The sequence below is a fragment of the Pseudorca crassidens genome, chromosome 5 (genome assembly GCF_039906515.1).
Source record: "Pseudorca crassidens isolate mPseCra1 chromosome 5, mPseCra1.hap1, whole genome shotgun sequence".
In the NCBI taxonomy this organism is placed as follows: domain Eukaryota; kingdom Metazoa; phylum Chordata; class Mammalia; order Artiodactyla; family Delphinidae; genus Pseudorca; species Pseudorca crassidens.
The window spans coordinates 93,836,232-93,855,195 of record NC_090300.1 but is presented as its reverse complement, the minus strand read 5'-3'; the positions used below and the strand labels follow the sequence as shown (position 1 = coordinate 93,855,195).

Genomic DNA, 18,964 nt, shown 5'->3' with positions numbered 1-18,964 from the left:
ACCTTGCACCTAAAGCAATTAGAGAAAGAAGAACAAACAAACCCCAAAGTTAGCAGAAGGAAAGAAATCATAAAAATTAGATCAGAAATAAAGGAAAAAGAAATGAAGAAACGATAGCAAAGATCAATAAAACTAAAAGCTGGTTCTTTGAGAAGATAAACAAAATTGATAAACCATTAGCCAGACTCATCAAGAAAAAAAGGGAGAAAACTCAAATCAATAGAATTAGAAATGAAAAAGGAGAAGTAACAAGTGACACTGCAGAAATACAAAAGATCATGAGAGATTACTACAAGCAACTCTATGCCAATAAAATGGACAACCTGGAAGAAATGGACAAATTCTTAGAAATGCACAACCTGCCAAGACTGAATCAGGAAGAAATAGAAAATATGAACAGACCAATCACAAGCACTGAAACTGAAACTGCGATTAAAAATCTTCCAACAAACAAAAGCCCAGGACCAGATGGCTTCACAGGCGAATTCTATCAAACATTTAGAGAAGAGCTAACACCTATCCTTCTCAAACTCTTCCAAAATATAGCAGAGGGAGGAACACTCCCAAACTCATTCTACGAGGCCACCATCACCCTAATACCAAAACCAGACAAGGATGTCACAAAGAAAGAAAACTACAGGCCAATATCACTGATGAACATAGATGCAAAAATCCTCAACAAAATACTAGCAAACAGAATCCAAGAGCACATTAAATGGATCATACACCATGATCAAGTGGGGTTTATTCCAGGAATGCTAGGATTCTTTAATATATGCAAATCAGTCAATGTGATACACCATATAACAAATTGAAGGAGAAAAACCATATGATCATCTCAATAGATGCAGAGAAGCTTTCGACAAAATTCAACACCCATTTATGATAAAAACTCTGCATAAAGTAGGCATAGAGGGAACTTACTTCAACATAATAAAGGCCATATATGACAAACCCACAGCCAAACATCGTCCTCAATGGTGAAAAACTGAAAGCATTTCCACTAAGATCAGGAACAAGACAAGGTTGCCCACTCTCACCACTCTTATTCTATATAGTTTTGGAAGTTTTAGCCACAGCAATCAGAGAAGAAAAGGAAATAAAAGGAATCCAAATCGGAAAAGAAGAAGTAAAGCTGTCACTGTTTGCAGATGACATGATACTCTACATAGAGAATCCTAAAGATGCTACCAGAAAACTACTAGAACTAATCCATGAATTTTGTAAAGTAGCAGGATACAAAATTAATGCACAGACATCTCTGGCATTCCTATACACTAATGATGATAAATCTGAAAGTGAAATCAAGAAAACACTCCCATTTACCATTGCAACAAAAAGAATAAAATATCTAGGAATAAACCTACCTAAGGAGACAAAAGACCTGTATGCAGAAAATTATAAGACACTGATGAAAGAAATTAAAAATGATACAAATAGATGGAGAGATATACCATGTTCTTGGATTGGAAGAATCAACATTGTGAAAATGACTCTACTACCCAAAGCAATCTACAGATTCAGTGCAATCCGTATCAAACTATCACTGGCATTTTTCACAGAACTAGAACAAAAAACTTCACAATTTGTATGGAAACACAAAAGACCCCAAATAGCCACAGCAATCTTGAGAACGAAAAACGGAGCTGGAGGAATCAGGCTCCCTGACTTCAGACTATACTCCAAAGCTACAGTAATCTTGACAGTATCGTACTGGCACAAAATCAGAAAGATAGATCAATGGAACAGGATAGAAAGCCCAGAGATAAACCCACGCACATATGGTCACCTTATCTTCGATAAAGGAGGCAGGAATGTACAATGGAGAAAGGACAGCCTCTACAATAAGTCGTGCTGGGAAAACTGGACAAGCACATGTAAAAGTATGAGATTACATCACTCCCTAACACCATACACAAAAATAAGCTCAAAATGGATTAGAGACCTAAATGTAAGGCCAGACACTATGAAACCCTTAGAGGAAAACATAGGCAGAACACTCTATGACATAAATCACAGCAAGATCCTTTTTGACCCACCTCCTCGAGGAATGGAAATAAAAACAAAAATAAACAAATGGGACCTAATGAAACTTCAAAGCTTCTGCACAGCAAAGGAAACCATAAACAAGACCAAAAGACAACCCTCAGAGTGGGAGAAAATATTTGCAAATGAAGTAACCGACAAAGGATAATCTCCAAAATTTACAAGCAGCTCATGCAGCTCAATAACAAAAAAACAAACAACCCAATCCAAAAATGGGCAGAAGACCTAAATAGGCATTTCTCCAAAGAAGATATACAGAGTGCCAACAAACACATGAAAGAATGCTCAACATCATTAATCTTTAGAGAAATGCAAATCAAAACTACCATGAGATATCTCACACCAGTCAGAATGGCCATCATCAAAAAATCTAGAAACAATAACTGCTGGAGAGGGTGTGGAGAAAAGGGAACCCTCTTGCACTGTTGGTCGGAATGTAAATTGATACAGCCACTATGGAGAACAGTATGGAGGGTCCTTAAGAAAACTACAAATAGAACTACCATATGACCCAGCAATCCCACTACTGGGCATATACCCTGAGAATACCATAATTCAAAAAGAGTCATGTACCAAAATGTTCATTGCAGCTCTATTTACAATAGCCCAGAGATGAAAACAACCTAAGTGTTCATCATCAGATGAATGGATAAAGAAGATGTGGCACATATATACAATCGAATATTACTCAGCCATAAAAAGAAATGAAATTGAGCTATTTGTAATGAGGTGTATAGACCTAGAGTCTGTCATACAGAGTGAAGTAAATCAGAAAGAGAAAGACAAATACCGTATGCTAACACATATATATATGGAATTTAAGAAAAAAAAAGTGTCATGAAGAACCTAGGGGTAAGACAGGAATAAAGACAGAGACCTACTAGAGAATGGACTGGAGGATATGGGGAGGGGGAAAGGTAAGCTGTGAAAAAGCGAGAGAGAAGCATGGACATATATACACTACCAAACGTAAGGTAGATAACTAGTGGGAAGCAGCTGCATAGCACAGGGAGATCAGCTCGGTGCTTTGTGACCGCCTGGAGGGGTGGGATAGGGAGGGTGGGAGGGAGGGAGACGCAAGAGGGAAGAGATATGGGAACATATGTATATGTATAACTGATTCACTTTGTTATAAAGCAGAGACTAATACACCATTTTAAAGCAATTATACTCCAATAAAGATGTAAAATTATATATATATATATATAAAGAATTATACACGCAAAGATACAGAGGAAATTTTCGAAAAATAAAATTATTAGCTAGCCCTACCAAAACAACATGGATTCAATAAGAGAAAAGATGAGGCAATCAATGGGAAAAAATAGAGATCTTTTTGTGTTTTAGAACTCGGTGCAAATACAAATAGGAATTTAACCTGCAATAAGGTGGTATTGCAGATCATTGGGGAAAAGATTTATTCAACTGATAATTCTGGGACATTATTGTGGAAACACACACACACAACATCAGATCTCTAACTTACTCCTGACAGCAAAATAAATTCTAGATGAATCAAAGATTTAGCAATATGATTATCAAAATCATTAGAGAAAACAATGTAAAATTTCTTTAGAATTTTAGCATTGGAAAGTACTCTCTAAATATGACTAAAAATCTCAGAAGCCATAAATGAAAGGAAATTAAAGCAAACATTTTTGAAAATCTCACATGGCTCAAAACATAATAAAAACATTAAAAAATGAAAAATTATGAGAAAACATTTGTGACACACATCATATAAAGAAGATAATTTCCCTAATATGAAAATAGTTCCTATAAATTAGTAGGAAAATATAACCAAGTTGAAAAATGAACAAAGGCCAAATTTGAAAATTCAAATGAAAAATTTTTTTTTTTTTTTGCAGTACACAGGCCACTTACTGTTGTGGCCTCTCCTGTTGTGGAGTACAGGCTCCGGACGCACAGGCTCAGTGGCCTTGGATCATGGCCCCAGCCGCTCCGCGGCATGTGGGACCCTCCCGGACTGGGGCACAAACCCGTGTCCCCTGCGTTGGCAGGTGGACTCTCAACCACTGCGCTGCCAGGGAAGCCCTCAAATGAATTTTAAACATGAAAAGGTGCTCAGTCTTACTCATAAGAAATGTACATTAAAGCTACAAGTATATACCACTTTTCATCTATTTGATCAATGACATAAGAATGCTTCATAATTCACGAGATAGGTGAAGGTGTGAGAAACAGACTAATATATTGCTGGAGGGTATTTATTAATACAATTTTTATGAAGTGTTATTAGGCAATATCTATTAATAATATCTGTATGTACCCTTTGACCCAGCAATGCATCTTCTGAAGTTTATTTAACAAGTATAATTGCATATATGTGAAATGAACATATTTACAAGAATGTTCACTGTTGTGTGCATGTAAATCCAAAAGGATGAGAACATGTAAACATGAAAAAAAAAAAGAGCACTAAAAATGAAATATCAGAAAGGGAATGTAAAAGAACAATCCGGTTTAAAATTGCATCAAAAAACAATTATTTAGGACTAATCCTGACCAAGGAGGTGAAGACTTATATGCTGAGAACTCTAAAACATTAACAAAGGAAACTGAAGATGATTCAAAGAAATGGAAAGATATTCCATGCACTTGGATTGGAAGAATTAACATTGTTAAAATGGCCACACCACCCAAAGCAATCTACAGACTTAATGTGATCCCTATCAAATTACCCATCACATTTTTCACAGAACTAGAATAATCCTACAATTTATGTGGAACCATAAAAGTCCCAGAATTAGCCAAGAAATCCTGAGGAAAAAGAACAAAGCAGGAGGCATAACCCTCCCAGACTTCAGACGATACTACAAAGCTACAGTAATCACAACAGCATGGTATTGGCACAAAAACAGACATATAGATCAATAGAACAGAATAGAGAGCCCAGAAATAAACCCAAACACCTACAGTCAATTAATCTTTGACAAAGGAGGCAAGAATATACAATGGAGAAAGTGGTGTTGGAAAAGCTGGACAGCTGCATGTCAATCAATGCAGTTAGAACATACCCTCACATCATACAGAAAAATAAATTCAAAATGGCTTAAAGACTTAAATATAAGACATGATACAACAAAACTCCTAGAAGAGAACACAGGCAAAACATTCTCTGACATAAATCATACCAATGTTTTCTTAGGTCAGTCTCCCAAGGCAACAGAAATAAAGCAAAAATAAACAAATGGGACCTAATCATACTTAAAAGCTTTTGCACAGCAAAGGAAACCATAAACAAAATGAAAAGAAAACCTATGGACTGGGAGAAATTATTTGCAAATGATGTGACCAATGAGGGCTTAATTTCCAAAATATATAAACAGCTCATACAACTCAATAACAAAAAATCAAACAATCCAATCAAAAAATGGGCAGAAGACCTAAATAGACATTTCTCCAAAGAAGAAATACATATGGCCAATATGCACATGAAAAGATGCTCAACGTCACTAATCATTAGAGAAATGCAAATCAAAACTACACTGAGGTACCACCTCACACCAGTCAGAACAGCCGTCATTAAAAAGTCTACAAATAACAAATGCTAGAGAGGGTGTGGAGAAAAGGGAACCCTCCTATTGTTGGTGGGAATGTAAATTGGTGCAGCCACTATGGAAAACAGAATGGAGATTCCTCCAAAAACTAAAAATTGAATTGCCATATGATCCAACAATCCCACTCCTGGATATATACACAGACAAAACTATAATTCAAAAAGATACATGCACCCCAATGTTCATAGCAGCATTATTTACAATAGCCAAGACGTGGAAACAATCTAAGTGTCCATCAACAGATGAATGGATAAAGAAGATGTGGTACATATATACACAAGGGAATATTATTCAGCCATAAAAAGGAGTGAAATAATGCCATTTGCAGCAACATGGATGGACTCAGAGATTATCATACTAAGCAAAGTAAGTGAGAAAGAGAAAAAGAAGTACCATATAATATCACTTATACGTAGAATCTAAAATATGACACAAATGAACTTACCTATGAAACAGAAACAGACTCACAGACATAGACAACAGACTTATGGTTGCCAAGAGGGAGGGGGGGAGAGGGAGGGATAAATCGGGAGTTTGGGATTAGCAAATGCAAACTATTATATATATGTATAGCTGAATTACTTTGCTGTACACCAGAAACTAACAAAACACTGTAAATCAACTATACCTTAATAAAATAAATTTTTTAAAAAAGAAAGAAAAGCAAAAGCCTTATAAAAGAGAAAAAAAAAAGAAAAATGTAAATGTCCATCATAAGATGGATATTTACCTAAAATAAATTTGGGTATACCTACAGAGTCGAATAATAAAGAGCAGTTTAAAGACAATGAGACAGCGCTGCATATACTGATCCTGATATGGAATGATCTTGAAGATATATTAAATGGAAAAAAACAAAAGCATATTCTGGATGCTATTACATCCATATTTATATCCACATAATGATTTATATGGTTTTATATACATTGACTGATTTTGGATGAATTCGTAAGTAACTAGTAAAACCATGCCTCTTGAGAAGAGTAATTAAGTAACTAAAGACAAGAACGGGATGAAGACTTTTCACTGTACTGTATTCCATTTCACATGTTCTGCATTTTATACTATGTGCATGTACGTAAAATTAAAATTATACAATTACACAAACATTTATTAAATGTTTTATTGCTTTTGTCCAAAGTTGCAGACATTTCTAAACAAATAAAACAAACAGTTGTCAAGGAAAATGTAAAACACAATTCTTACATATATGTAATATGTATTCATATTATGCTTAGAAGATTGGTTCTTTTACTATAACTCAATAATAAAATTAACATATAAAATATATCTCAAAGTTCTTTTGGGATGTATATTATCTGCTTTACTGAGTACTGGCTGTAGTGGAGAAGGGGTATAATGTCTTTCTTTTTCAACTCAAATTTCAAAAGGAGGTGATTCTGTAGTTCTTTGGCTCTTAAAAACCACTGTTTTCCAGTTTTTACAATATTTTTAGTGAAAACAAAATTTAAGTCTAAATGACATTTCCATCTTTCTTAGCAGCTCACGGGAACTAGAGAACTCTAGAAATGGTTTCTGAAAGAACAGGAAGAGTTAGGGAATAGAACTGGGAAACATACAAATTGTAAACCAGTCTCCATTTCTAAAACATAAAATTTTCTTACTGTTAAACAAGATGAACTTTACAATAACAAGTGCAGAGGAGATATTTTTACAGAATCTTCTTTTTTTCTTATTAGCATTTTAAAAAATGGAATGTCTTTTCTTTTAATTTTGAGAAGTGCTTTCCTTTTTTTTGAAAGGAGACTATGTCCTGTACCTGCAGTCATTTTATTTAAAAGTCTTCTGAAAAAGGAGATTATCTTCTTTAAGCAGAGCTTCTAAATAACTGTCAATTTGCTCCAGGTCTCCTGCTGGACTGCCCTGGAAAAAAGAAGCAACAATCATAGGAGGGGAAGAAGCTACAGGGTTTATTCCTGTAATCTGGGTGGCCTTGGACCAGTCTTCCCTATGATTCATGTAGCAACAAAACCCAGCTTGCATTCGAATAATGCTTTTAACCTTTTGAAATGTTTTTGCATTTAATCTCATTTTATGCTCACAAGTGGTTAGGAACTTGAATCTTTTTTTTTTTTCTTTTCTTCTTCTTTAGTGGAAATTAGTTCAACTGTGCTTTTTGGGTTTTTTTTTTTCCCCCTTCTATATAATTACTTGTCATATTCCTAAAGCCCCCGCCCTCATCTCGTTTTTCTGTTATAGGCTCTCATGAATTTTTAGCCTTAGAGGCAAAACAGACGGGTAGGCAAATTCTAACTTCTCTGTTTCTCCTTTTTCCTCCGCAGCATCTTTTCCCACAACCTTTGGCTTGCTGCCCTGATCTGTCCCCTTTTCTCTTTCCCTCAGTTCTCTATTGGAGTAATCTCAAGCTCTCCTTCCTTGAGCTTCTTGATCCATGAACAGCTGGACAAATGCTCCCTCTTTACTGACCTAAGTCTCACTCCCTCAGGCCCAACCATGGGATCAACTCATTCTCCAACTGCGCTGATGGACAGGAGAATTTTTAGGAAGGACCTTCCAGAAATAATCCCAATGTTATTATTGTTTCCAATAAGTGTCTGGCACTATCATAGTTTCTCCATCCCTCATCTGGTTCCATTAAACGTGTTTTTGCTTTGCTCCCTTTGCCCTAGATTTGCTCAGTCTTCTAACAAGCCTGAATTGTACTGAGTCCCAGCTTTGTAACTAGGACGCTGTTTGGGTTTCCATGATACTGATATTCACTAGAATTTCCAAATATTCACTGACCCTGAGGAATGCCCTGTGTGATCCTTTCTGACACCGACAGCTCTCAGCCTGTTCAGTCTGGTCTAATCCTTTGGCTCCTGCTTTCTACCCTGTAGATTAGACTTCCTGCTAGGACTCCAGGTTGATCCTGTTCCCAGGTTCTTCATGTGCTGCCCCAACCGTCTGTTCCAGGTCCACCGCATCTCATGTGTCTGCTCTACTCCATGGTAGCTGCTCGCGCAATTAAAGGCACTGAAAATGTAAATTTCAAGTGGGGGATGAGAGTAAACATATCTGGGCAGGAGCCTTTTGAGTACCTCTCCAATAATACTGGATAAAACGTTTCACATTCTGTGGGCTAAAGCCCTTCACCTCTTTACTAAAGTTTGTGAATAAAACAAATTAAGTTAGTATAATTACTCTGGCTACTGTGAGGGAAGCCAGGGGTTTGACACAGAAGGAAGAGTAAACTACTATTCTTTCATTTTGTTTTTCCTAGCTGAACAGATTTGCTATTGTGAGAACCAAATAATTTTTATGAACTTTCTTGATAGACAGTGGCATTCCATTACTATGATAAAGAACTTCTTTGGTCTCTCTAGTTGTTCTTGTTAGTGAAACAACAGTCATCACTGAAACCCTACCATGTGTGAGGCTCCACCAGACCTTTCACAGGCAAAAACATTCACCACCCTCTGTAGCCACAAGAACCCAAAGGAGCTCCACTCAAATCCCACTCTCACAAATTGGCTTAGGTAGTACTGTTGACAGAAGGACAAATATAATTACCATTATGTGAAAATCGTTAGCTTTAATCATCCTTTTTATTTTAATAATGAAACATTTTAACTGTTGCCTAGACCACCCAAGAAGAGAGGGATCGTCTCTTTTGGCTATATACTTAATCAAAAATACTTTCTGTGTTTTTATTTTGTATTTTATATAAGAGAAATCCCAGCAAATCCAAAGATGTGTGGTTTTTGAAAGAGCAATGAACTCTCACACTGACTGAAAACCAGACAGTCGGCTTCAAAGTCCATGCTTATCATGTTCAATACTGATGCTCAGCAAGTTTCCTCGTCTGTCTCTCCGCGACCCCCTTCACGGGCAAAGCCGTCCTCCAGGCCTCCAGGCAGGTTTCTCTGGGAGACAGCTCCTGCCCTCTCTCCCTGCATGGCCCAGGAAGGACCTGTCTCCTGTTCCAGACTCAGGGCCTATGTCTGAGTTTTGTCTGGGTCCTGAGACAATTTTCTCCCCGTCAGACCCTATTTCCATATACTTTTTTAAAGCAGGCTAGATGATATCTAAGGAGCTTCCAGTTTACCATGACAATAAACTGAACCAAAGGCTAGTCTTGAGGCAGCCCAGAGAGTGCCCAGGTGTCCATCACCAGTGCTGGGGAAGCAACACAAAGTGCTGGGTGCTGAGTGTATGATGCCAAGTTGCTCCAGACACAGACCTGCCCTTGCGGGCCCCCAGAGAGCTCTCTGACCCCCTCTTAGGGAGCTTTCCTAGGAGTCCCACTGAACAACCTTCGTTTATACCCCAAGGAAAGCTGAGAAACACAGTCATAGTTCCTGGGCTCACTGTTGATTTCTCAATTTATTTCTAGCATCTACAGAAAGACTTTTCAACATTGGATATATATACTTTAATTTTTGATGTTTTCTCCCCAGCATTTGTATATGCTATAGTAGAAGATGGGTATTTCCTCACTGGCTCAATCTATCATAGAAGCCCAATTCTTTATGCATTCAAATATATAAATAAACAAGAAGAACAGTAATTCATAGTTACATGATATTTTCCTCTAAGATTAGAAGAGTCTGTTTTTTTAACCTCTGTATTAGGATAAAAATTAAAATATTTTGTTGTCTGAAAAAATTAGGAAAAATTTCCTACTGGAAATATGCTACTGAGGAGACAGCATGATCGAACTATACCAACAGCACAAGCAAAGCTTCTGATTTTTTAAAGGGAAAATATAATAGGCCTTTAAAACAGTGTTCTAATTTATACTTTCAAAGTTCATTTATTTGTGATTTCAATATCCATTAAGACAGAGTTAGGGCTCGGTTAAGTGACTCGTCCAAAGTCATAAGTGGATGACGACATTAGGAGAGGAAGCTAGCCCAGCGCTCTCTACACAATGTGTGTTCCTATTACTCAAATAAAATTTCATTTCTTACCAGCTGAAGTTTCTGCAATAATACTGTCAGTTTCACACGAAGATTATTCAGTTTGTCTTCAGTGACTTTTCTTTTTTTTTCACATTGTCCCAGGGATACTTCATTAAGCACTCCTCTTCTGTTTGCATCATAGATAATGGATTGCATGGTTTCCTTTAGTTTTTTTTCATATTGGACCATGTAAACATTACGGACCTGGGAATGTTTTAAAAACAGTTTTAGTATATTTTTAAAATATTACTTTCCTCCCTAATAGCAGAATATCATATTCCAATCCTACACATATATACCACGTGTCAACTCTGTACATATGTACTATGGGTGGTCTACATTTAAGATATGTTGATCCCTTAAGGAACTAACAATCTGATGGAAGAGGAAGAGAAAGAAGGAAAAATGCACAATAGTCCAGTAACTATAATATAAAGAGGCACGCCAAGGTCAGCTCAGAAACCCTTGCTTTGGAATAAAGAAGAAACCTAGTAATGCTTGAACTTGTTCTCCTACCAGGGCTACCGTATTCTTCAAGGCACAAAGGGGATAGGTGCCTGTGACTACTCGCCACAGCACCAGTAACTCACAGATGACGACAGAGTGTCCAGCCACTTGGGGCTTTAAATGTGTGATTTATAACTCAAGTCTGTAGCATCTGAAAAGCACAGAAGCTACAGTAAGAGGAATTCCTAGTGTGCCACTCTCCTTGGGTTCCCTAATCTGATGTAAAGAGTACGGTTATATACTAACGCATGTGACCTTTGCTAATTCAAGAGTCTTGGTTATTTTCCAAGAGCTCGTGTTGCACCTGAGACACTCACAGAATAGAAAGAAGTAATGGAGTGGCCAAATGCTTCAATTTCAAAATGACATTAATTGCCTGTATCAACATTTTGAGAGGGCCGGGGGATATTCTGAGAAAAGAGATACAGGGCAAATCCTGTTTTGATAAACATTTGAATGTTTCAGCAATAAGAAGATTTCTGTATTCTAATATGCTGGGTTGCCAGGAAAATTGTAAGGTAGCCTCATTTGTCTTCTGGGTCCACCCTGTCCCCCTTCACCCTCCTCCACTACACTCACTAATACATGCAGGCCCTTCCCCAACACTGCCACATCATCGCCTTTAAGCACTCATTGACCTCACACATTTCTCCTTTTTCTATAAAATTCTTTAAACAAACAAACAAAACCCCCTAAGTATACTGAATTCTGTTTAATAGACGTTCACCAACTACTTCCTAAATTTGAGGCACTGAATTTTATTATAGGTGATGCAGAGATATGTAAGATTCAGTCTTTGCTCTCAAGAAGCTTCTAGTCTACAGAATGAGATAATACAAGTATGCAAATATTGTATCTTTATGGGAGAAAATGTATTGTGCCCCAAGTAAGGCACAGATATTATTAGAGTTGAGAGGCGGGTGTGGAGTCTCCATTAAATAGAAGAGCATTAAAGTCCTGACTTAAGGTATTTGAGTTGGATTGACATCACTAATTTACCTCCAATTATGTATACTATTCATGTGCTACTAACTGAGAGGAATATTTGGGAGCAAGGACCCAAATACCACTCCACAGTAGTAAACAATGGCCATATATGTGTGCGTTTATATATATACACACATACATTCACACATATATATCATGTGTTGTATTAAAGGTGAGACTTAATTGTGAAATCTATAGATTGCCACGTAAAGAAATCTTAGATTTCTTTCGAGACTTACACTGCCTGGATGTTTGTGTGAGGGCACAAGGAATTAGACTCTGAAATCCTTGACCTGGCTCTGCCTCTTCTTACCTCATTTCCTGAGTTCTAGGCCTCGCCCTTCCAGGTATACATCAAGCTCCCTCCTGCCACAGACCCTTTGCCCTTGCTGCTGTCTTTGTTCAGCAGATTCAGCTCCAGATATACACAAGGCTCACTCTTGGTCTCAACCAGTATGAAAACATGGCTCAGATATTCCTTGCTCTCTGTATCTGAAATAGCCTCCCCTTCCCCAACACACCGTCACTGTCTATCCCCTGGCCTTGCACATTTTATGGCACATCACATTGTATGTTTATTTATGTTTTATTTAAGTGTTTGTTATCTATCTTTCCCTCGGGAACGTAACCTCAATGTAAAAAAAAAAATTGGTTTTGTACACCTCTCTATTTCCAACACCTGCCACAGGGCACTAAATAGTGAAGAGTTAGGACAGCAGATGTTCAGAATTAACAGCAAAGGGACTTCAAATACGAGGGCCAAACCTGCCTTGAAATGCAGGCTACATTCTGAGATCTTGGAGGGGCATCCTTTTTTGAACATGCTCAATTCAACCTACAAGAAGTTGATGGCTTAAAACTAAGGCGATAACCACCTCCTCCAAGAAGCTTCACAGGTGCTTCCCGTGGAGGCTTCTGTCAAACCCAGGAAGTGAGATCTCCCACGGCCTGAAGGTAGAGTAGGGTAAATAATTCAACACAGCTGGAATAATGAGGACAGAGTCATGGACAGTTCAGATGTCAGCAGCCAATTATAGTTCTTAGTTTTCAGAACTTCAGAATCTTATAAGCTTTTGCCATCCTAAACAACAGCCAGGAAACACTTTCTTGTAAAAAGCAACAACAATAATAAAACAAACCAAAACAAATAAAATTAAAAATATAAAAAACAATATTACCTAGAAAAATAACAGTATTGCTCATCAGCAATAAAAAGAAACACACGACTGATATACTTAATGGATCTGAAGGACATTAGGTTGAGTGAATAAAGCCAATCATAAAGTGACACCTACTGTATGATACCATTTTGATAACATCCCTCAATAAGTGGTACTGGGAAAAATGGACAGCTACATGTAAAGGAATGAAATTAGAACACTCCCTAACACCATACACAAAAATAAACTCAAAATGGATTAGAGACCTCAATGTAAGACCGGACATTATAAAACTCTTAGAGGAAAACATAGGAAGAACACTCTTTGAGATAAATCACAGCAAGATCTTTTTTGACCCACCTCCTCGAGAAATGGAAATAAAAACAAAAATAAACAAATGGGACGTAATGAAACTTCAAAGCTTTTGCACAGCAAAGGAAACCATAAACAAAACGAAAAGACAACCCTTAGAATGGGAGAAAATATTTGCAAACCAATCAACGGACAAAGGATTGATCTCCAAAATATATAAACAGCTCATGCAGCTCAATATTAAAAAAACAAACAACCCAATCCAAAAATGGGCAGAAGACCTAAATAGACATTTCTCCAGAGACATACAGATGGCCAAGAAGCATATGAAAAGCTGCTCAACATCACTAATTATTAGAGAAATGCAAATCAAAACTACAATAAGGTATCACCCCACACCAGTTAGAATGGGCATCATCAGAAAATCTACAAACAACAAATGCTGGAGAGAGTGTGGAGAAAAGGGAACCCTCTTGCACTGTTGGTGGGAATGTAAATTGATACAGCCATTATGGAGAACGGTATGGACGTTCCTTAAAAAACTAAAAATAGAACTACCATATGACCCATCAATCCCACTACTGGGCATCTACCCAGAGAAAACCCTAATCCAAAAAGACACATGCACCCCAATGTTCATTGCAGTACTATTTACAATAGCCAGGTCATGGAAGCAACCTAAATGCCCATTGACAGACGAATGGATAAAGAAGATGTGGTACATATATACAATGGAATATTACTCTGCCATAAAAAGGAACGAAATTGGGACATTTGTAGAGATGTGGATGGATCCAGAGACTGTCATACAGAGTGAAGTAAGTCAGAAAGAGAAAAACAATTATCGTATATTAACGCATATTTGTGGAACCTAGAAAAATAGTACAGATGCACCAGTTTGCAGGGCAGAAATTGAGACACAGATGTAGAGAACAAATGTATGGACACCAAGGGGGGAAAGCAGCGGGGGTGGTGGTGGTGTTGGTGGGATGAACTGGGAGATTGGGATTGACATGTATACACTAATATGTATAAAATAGATAACTAATAAGAACCTGCTGTATAAGAAAATAAAATAAAATTCAAAAATGAAAAAAAGAATGTTTATACAGCATGCTACATTCAAAATCATATTCAGTCTCTCAACGTTCACTATTTTGTAACCAGCAAACTGTATTTCCTTCAAGCACTAGCGGCCAGTTTAGCCAGTTTCCTGACTTATGCTTCTTGCTTTCTCAGGCTAACATCTCAATGAGGTTTCTAAAAAAGGTAACACTTTTGACAACTTTTAAAGCTCAATATAAAAGGACTTCTGGTTGTTTTAACATTTTAATTAAGGTGAGTATAGAATTGTAACAGGATGAGAGGCTTAGTTCTGCTGGTTAAACTCACTCTTGTAGAGGTATTTGCGGCAGATCAAAAATGGAATTCTTCCAAACCCCATTAATTCAGAATGGAATTAGGATTTGAAAGAAAGAATATTCAACTGAGATTTTAATTTTCTGCCTTGAATTTAAAAAGTCAGAGCTGTGGCAGCTCTGGAGCTCCAGAATCCTAATAAGTTTGCACAAAGTAAGGCAGGACTACAAAATCTATAGATTTTGCACCCTATTTACAAGAATATGCATGTGTTTGTGTGGGCAGACACTACAGCAGAAACAATCAGCTTTGAGTCAATGCACAATAGTAAGGTCCAGATGCATTCAAAGGTACTTATTGATGTTGCTAGGACATGAGAGGATTGCTAATTTCAAGGATTCAATAATCTAGTTGAGGAGAAAATAAAATACAGGAAACTACTGTAATGCAAGGCAGAAAATTTAATTAATGCTAAAGTAGAGTTTTAAGGTCCTCTCAGAACACAGAAGTCAAGATTAATTTCACACGGAGAGACTGAGGTAGGCTTGATGTAGAAGGTAGCATTGATCAGGCTGTACAAAGGGTGGGCAGGATTTCCAGAGGCCAACCGTGGACTGGGAGAGTGGAGAAGAGTATTCGGGGGGACAGCACGGGGAAACGCTCAGAGGCAGGCCAGTCTAGTAGGTTGGAGCAACTCTACTTTGGATGGAGCAGATGGCTTGCAAGAGGAAAGAATAAAAGATGGTGGTTCAGGTTGGGTTGCAAAGGACCACCAATGCTGTCATGAATCATCTGCTACTCTAATAGTTATGGACACTGCTGATGTGGTCAGGGCGGGTGACCAAAAAAGTTTGTGCTTTACAAAGGGTCCTCCCTTTATTAAACGTACACACCTTAAAGCAAGGTGCATAGAGTTAACCCTACATGGATTTCAATAAATGATTTCAATAGTTTTTATAACCATCCACTTAAAGCTACTAATCATTAATAAAGTCCTTAAAACCAGTTTCATGTGAAGAAAATCGTGATTCCAATTGTTCTGTATTTTGCTTGCAACATCTCCATTTCAACAGGAACTCATGGTCTCTTGACTGTTTATCTTGCTTTGATTCTTTGAATTCCATTTGCCCTGAACATTACGAGGATTCTACTCATCATCTATGCTAACACCTTGAATAAACACTTATTCAGTCTGGCCTCCAAGACCCAACAACTTGGCTCCATTACTGAGTGTAGACACTGAAAAAATATCATTTAGAAACAGACATGAAGGACATGTATAAGCTTGGATACGCTGAGATGTATGATAAACTAATTCTTAGCAAATTTCTAAGTTTTTTAGTGTAAATAGTTAAATCAGAGTTCCCTAACCAGTAGATAAGGATGTGTCAAGAGATCCAGGAACCCTACTGGTGATTTGTCAAGCTGGCTGCCACAGAGTTGGGACAATTCCTGGTGGGACAGTAAACAACCTGCCTACCGCATGCCCTCCCCACACCATATTTTACTGTCAGCATCTCCCCATATACATCTCACCATGTAATGTCAAGGTCTCTAGTAAGTAAACAATAATTCTTTTATGCCAATAGGCTGAGAAGCTGTAGTATACCTACTGCAAGTAATACTTGCAAACTTTATCATAAGGATGAAGTATTACAGTCTGGATAAGAATGAGATGGAATAAAGTGAGGTAGTGAAAAGAGCTCTGGAGTGGCACAAATCTGGGTTCCAATCCTGAATCTACTACTTACTTGCATCATGACATTGGAATGTTATCTTTCTGGTTCTCCATTTCCTCATTACTAACATGGAGATAGTGGCAGCTATACATCCCAAAGTTGTGAGAATTAAATGAGGTAACATATATAAAAGGCCTAGTTTAGTGCCTGGAGCTAGTGGCTCTTAATCAATCACAGTGTTAGATTTGCTGATGAAAATAATACTAGTAAAATAATAATAATAATAATAATAGTGCTAGAATAGGGTCAAAAATATGTTGGATAAAAGCTGTCTTTTACTCTAATTAGGAAATGACAACTAAGTCTTCACACCGAAAATGTTCAATTACTGCTTTTTCAACAAAAATGCTACTCAGAAAATAAATTCAATTTTCAGTTGAACAGTGATGAGAAATTAAGAACCACAATATTCCTTCATTTCCAGTTGCTTATCACAGGCCAGTAGGCACTCAGGCAGAAATATCAGAGGCAAATATATCAACAGGGGTATTACATTTAGGCACACCCTAAAATCCAAACACTTTGTGACACAGCCTTTCTAAGAAGAAATCTAGTTTAGGTTCTAATTTTCATTTCAAGTTTGCCTAGTTATATGCTTTGGGGAACTTACTTCCCAATTCTATTTCATTTATAAAACATGAATATTCAAACATATTCCATTCCCCACAAAAGAGATGAGGCGGCGCCTGTGCTTACAGCTGTGCTGTGCACAATTCCAGGAAGCATCATTCACCTCCCAGTCTTGCATATTATTATGAGAGTTTTCCAGAAGATGGCTGTAAGCATAAGCGCTTGGAAGAAGATGCTAGTATATGTGCTAGTGATAGAGCTGGTGCACCTGTTTGAGCAAACACAGGTGAAGTGTCAGCAGAAACCTAAGCATCTCAATATTGATCCTGGTGCCATGAAAAGTTCTAGACTGTTGTGGCCTCCATGAAGTATCTGGGAACCTCAGTGGCTGTACTGGCTCCAGTGCTAATCCCCTGTGTTAGTTGGGCCAGGTTCACATCTTGGAGTCTCAGTTCCCTTGATTGTGATTTAAGGAAGTTGAGGGCATATGATTTTTTGAGATATTTCTCTAGTAGAACTGAAGGACTCTATGGACTCTTCCCTGCCACCACCAAGGAAACCTTTAAGAACTAGATACACAGTATTATAAGAAAACTGTAAAAAAAAACAAAACAACAAAAACAAAAAACCATCTACCCAGAGAGAGAGAAAGGTTGTAATGAAACACACCAAAAAATACCAGTGATCTTGGAATGGTTTGGGACTATGGATGAATTTCTTAAAATTCCTTTTACTTTCTTTTATTAGCATTATTTTATAGCTGCTTTTAAAATAGAAAAATCATAAACTTAAAAAAAACTGTTGATAGAATTTAAAAAACCCAGAGAGATATCGAATTGTCCAAAATAATTAAAGACTTTTATACAAAAGATTTCTGATTTAGCACAGTGTCTCAAGGATCCAGTGAACCTATTGCTTAAAGACTCAGAATGTCATGTTTCCTGTTCAAAATATAGTCCTACTCCAAGTGTTTCATAAGCTTTATGGTTTGGAAACATTTGCATCTTTAAAATTCAAAAAGATGTTGCTTTGTGGCATCTGATATGCTACAGATTAATCTAAGTCTTGATAAGTAAATGCAAATTTGATTTCCTTTCAAACCTAACATTTAGAAATGTATATTATTTCTCCTTTGGAATACAGGATCATTTAGCATATAAATGATTACGTTGAAAGGAAGCTTACCTGGTTGAAACACATTTTCAGCTTCTTGTTTGTCTGTTCTGGGCATTGCTCCAGCTGTTTTCATAAATCATAACAGAACAGGATATTAACTTTTAGGGAATGAGCTGTCTACAGTAGAGTTATAACATGCAAGTACCTAGTATAAAAAAGCATCAAAGCCTAGAACTTGCCAACGTCGGTGCTGTGGGTCTTTTAAGCCAGGGTCTAATTATATTATACAACATGGTTTTAAAATTTTTCAGATGAAAAAGAAAATCAAGGTGAAGGAAAAGTAAATGACAAATAATAAAGCCGTTGGAGTCTAGATATCTTGGATGGGGACGCCACAGAAATAGACCGGGGAGAGTCACTGGCATGTGGGATAGTATTTAAAGTCAGAGACTAGCTGAGGTCACCTAGAAACAACATTTAATAGAGAGAAGAAAGTGGTCCAGGAACAAGCCCTCAGACACACCGACATTTAGAAACCAAATAGAGAAGGAGCTGCCAGCGCAGAGGACGGGAGGGAGGGAAGCAGGAAAATGAGAAGTGTGTTGTCATGGAAGCTACATAAAGAAAGTGCTTCAAGAAAGAAAGAGTGGTCAGCTGGGCTG

General features: G+C 37.4%; 1 protein-coding gene across 1 annotated transcript in view; it reads right to left on the bottom strand.

The window, feature by feature from the left end:
- Positions 1-6,806: 6,806 nt before the first annotated feature.
- MORC1 (MORC family CW-type zinc finger 1) overlaps positions 6,807-18,964 on the bottom strand; it is a 350,504-nt gene continuing 338,346 nt past the window's right edge. Inside the window, exons 31-33 of the mRNA XM_067738944.1 lie at positions 18,372-18,425; positions 10,562-10,756; positions 6,807-7,511 (exon numbers count right to left, since the gene is read on the bottom strand). Of these exons, the coding sequence (XP_067595045.1) occupies positions 7,419-7,511; positions 10,562-10,756; positions 18,372-18,425 (342 nt within the window). The 3' untranslated portion in view covers positions 6,807-7,418. The remainder of the gene's footprint in view (positions 7,512-10,561; positions 10,757-18,371; positions 18,426-18,964) is intronic.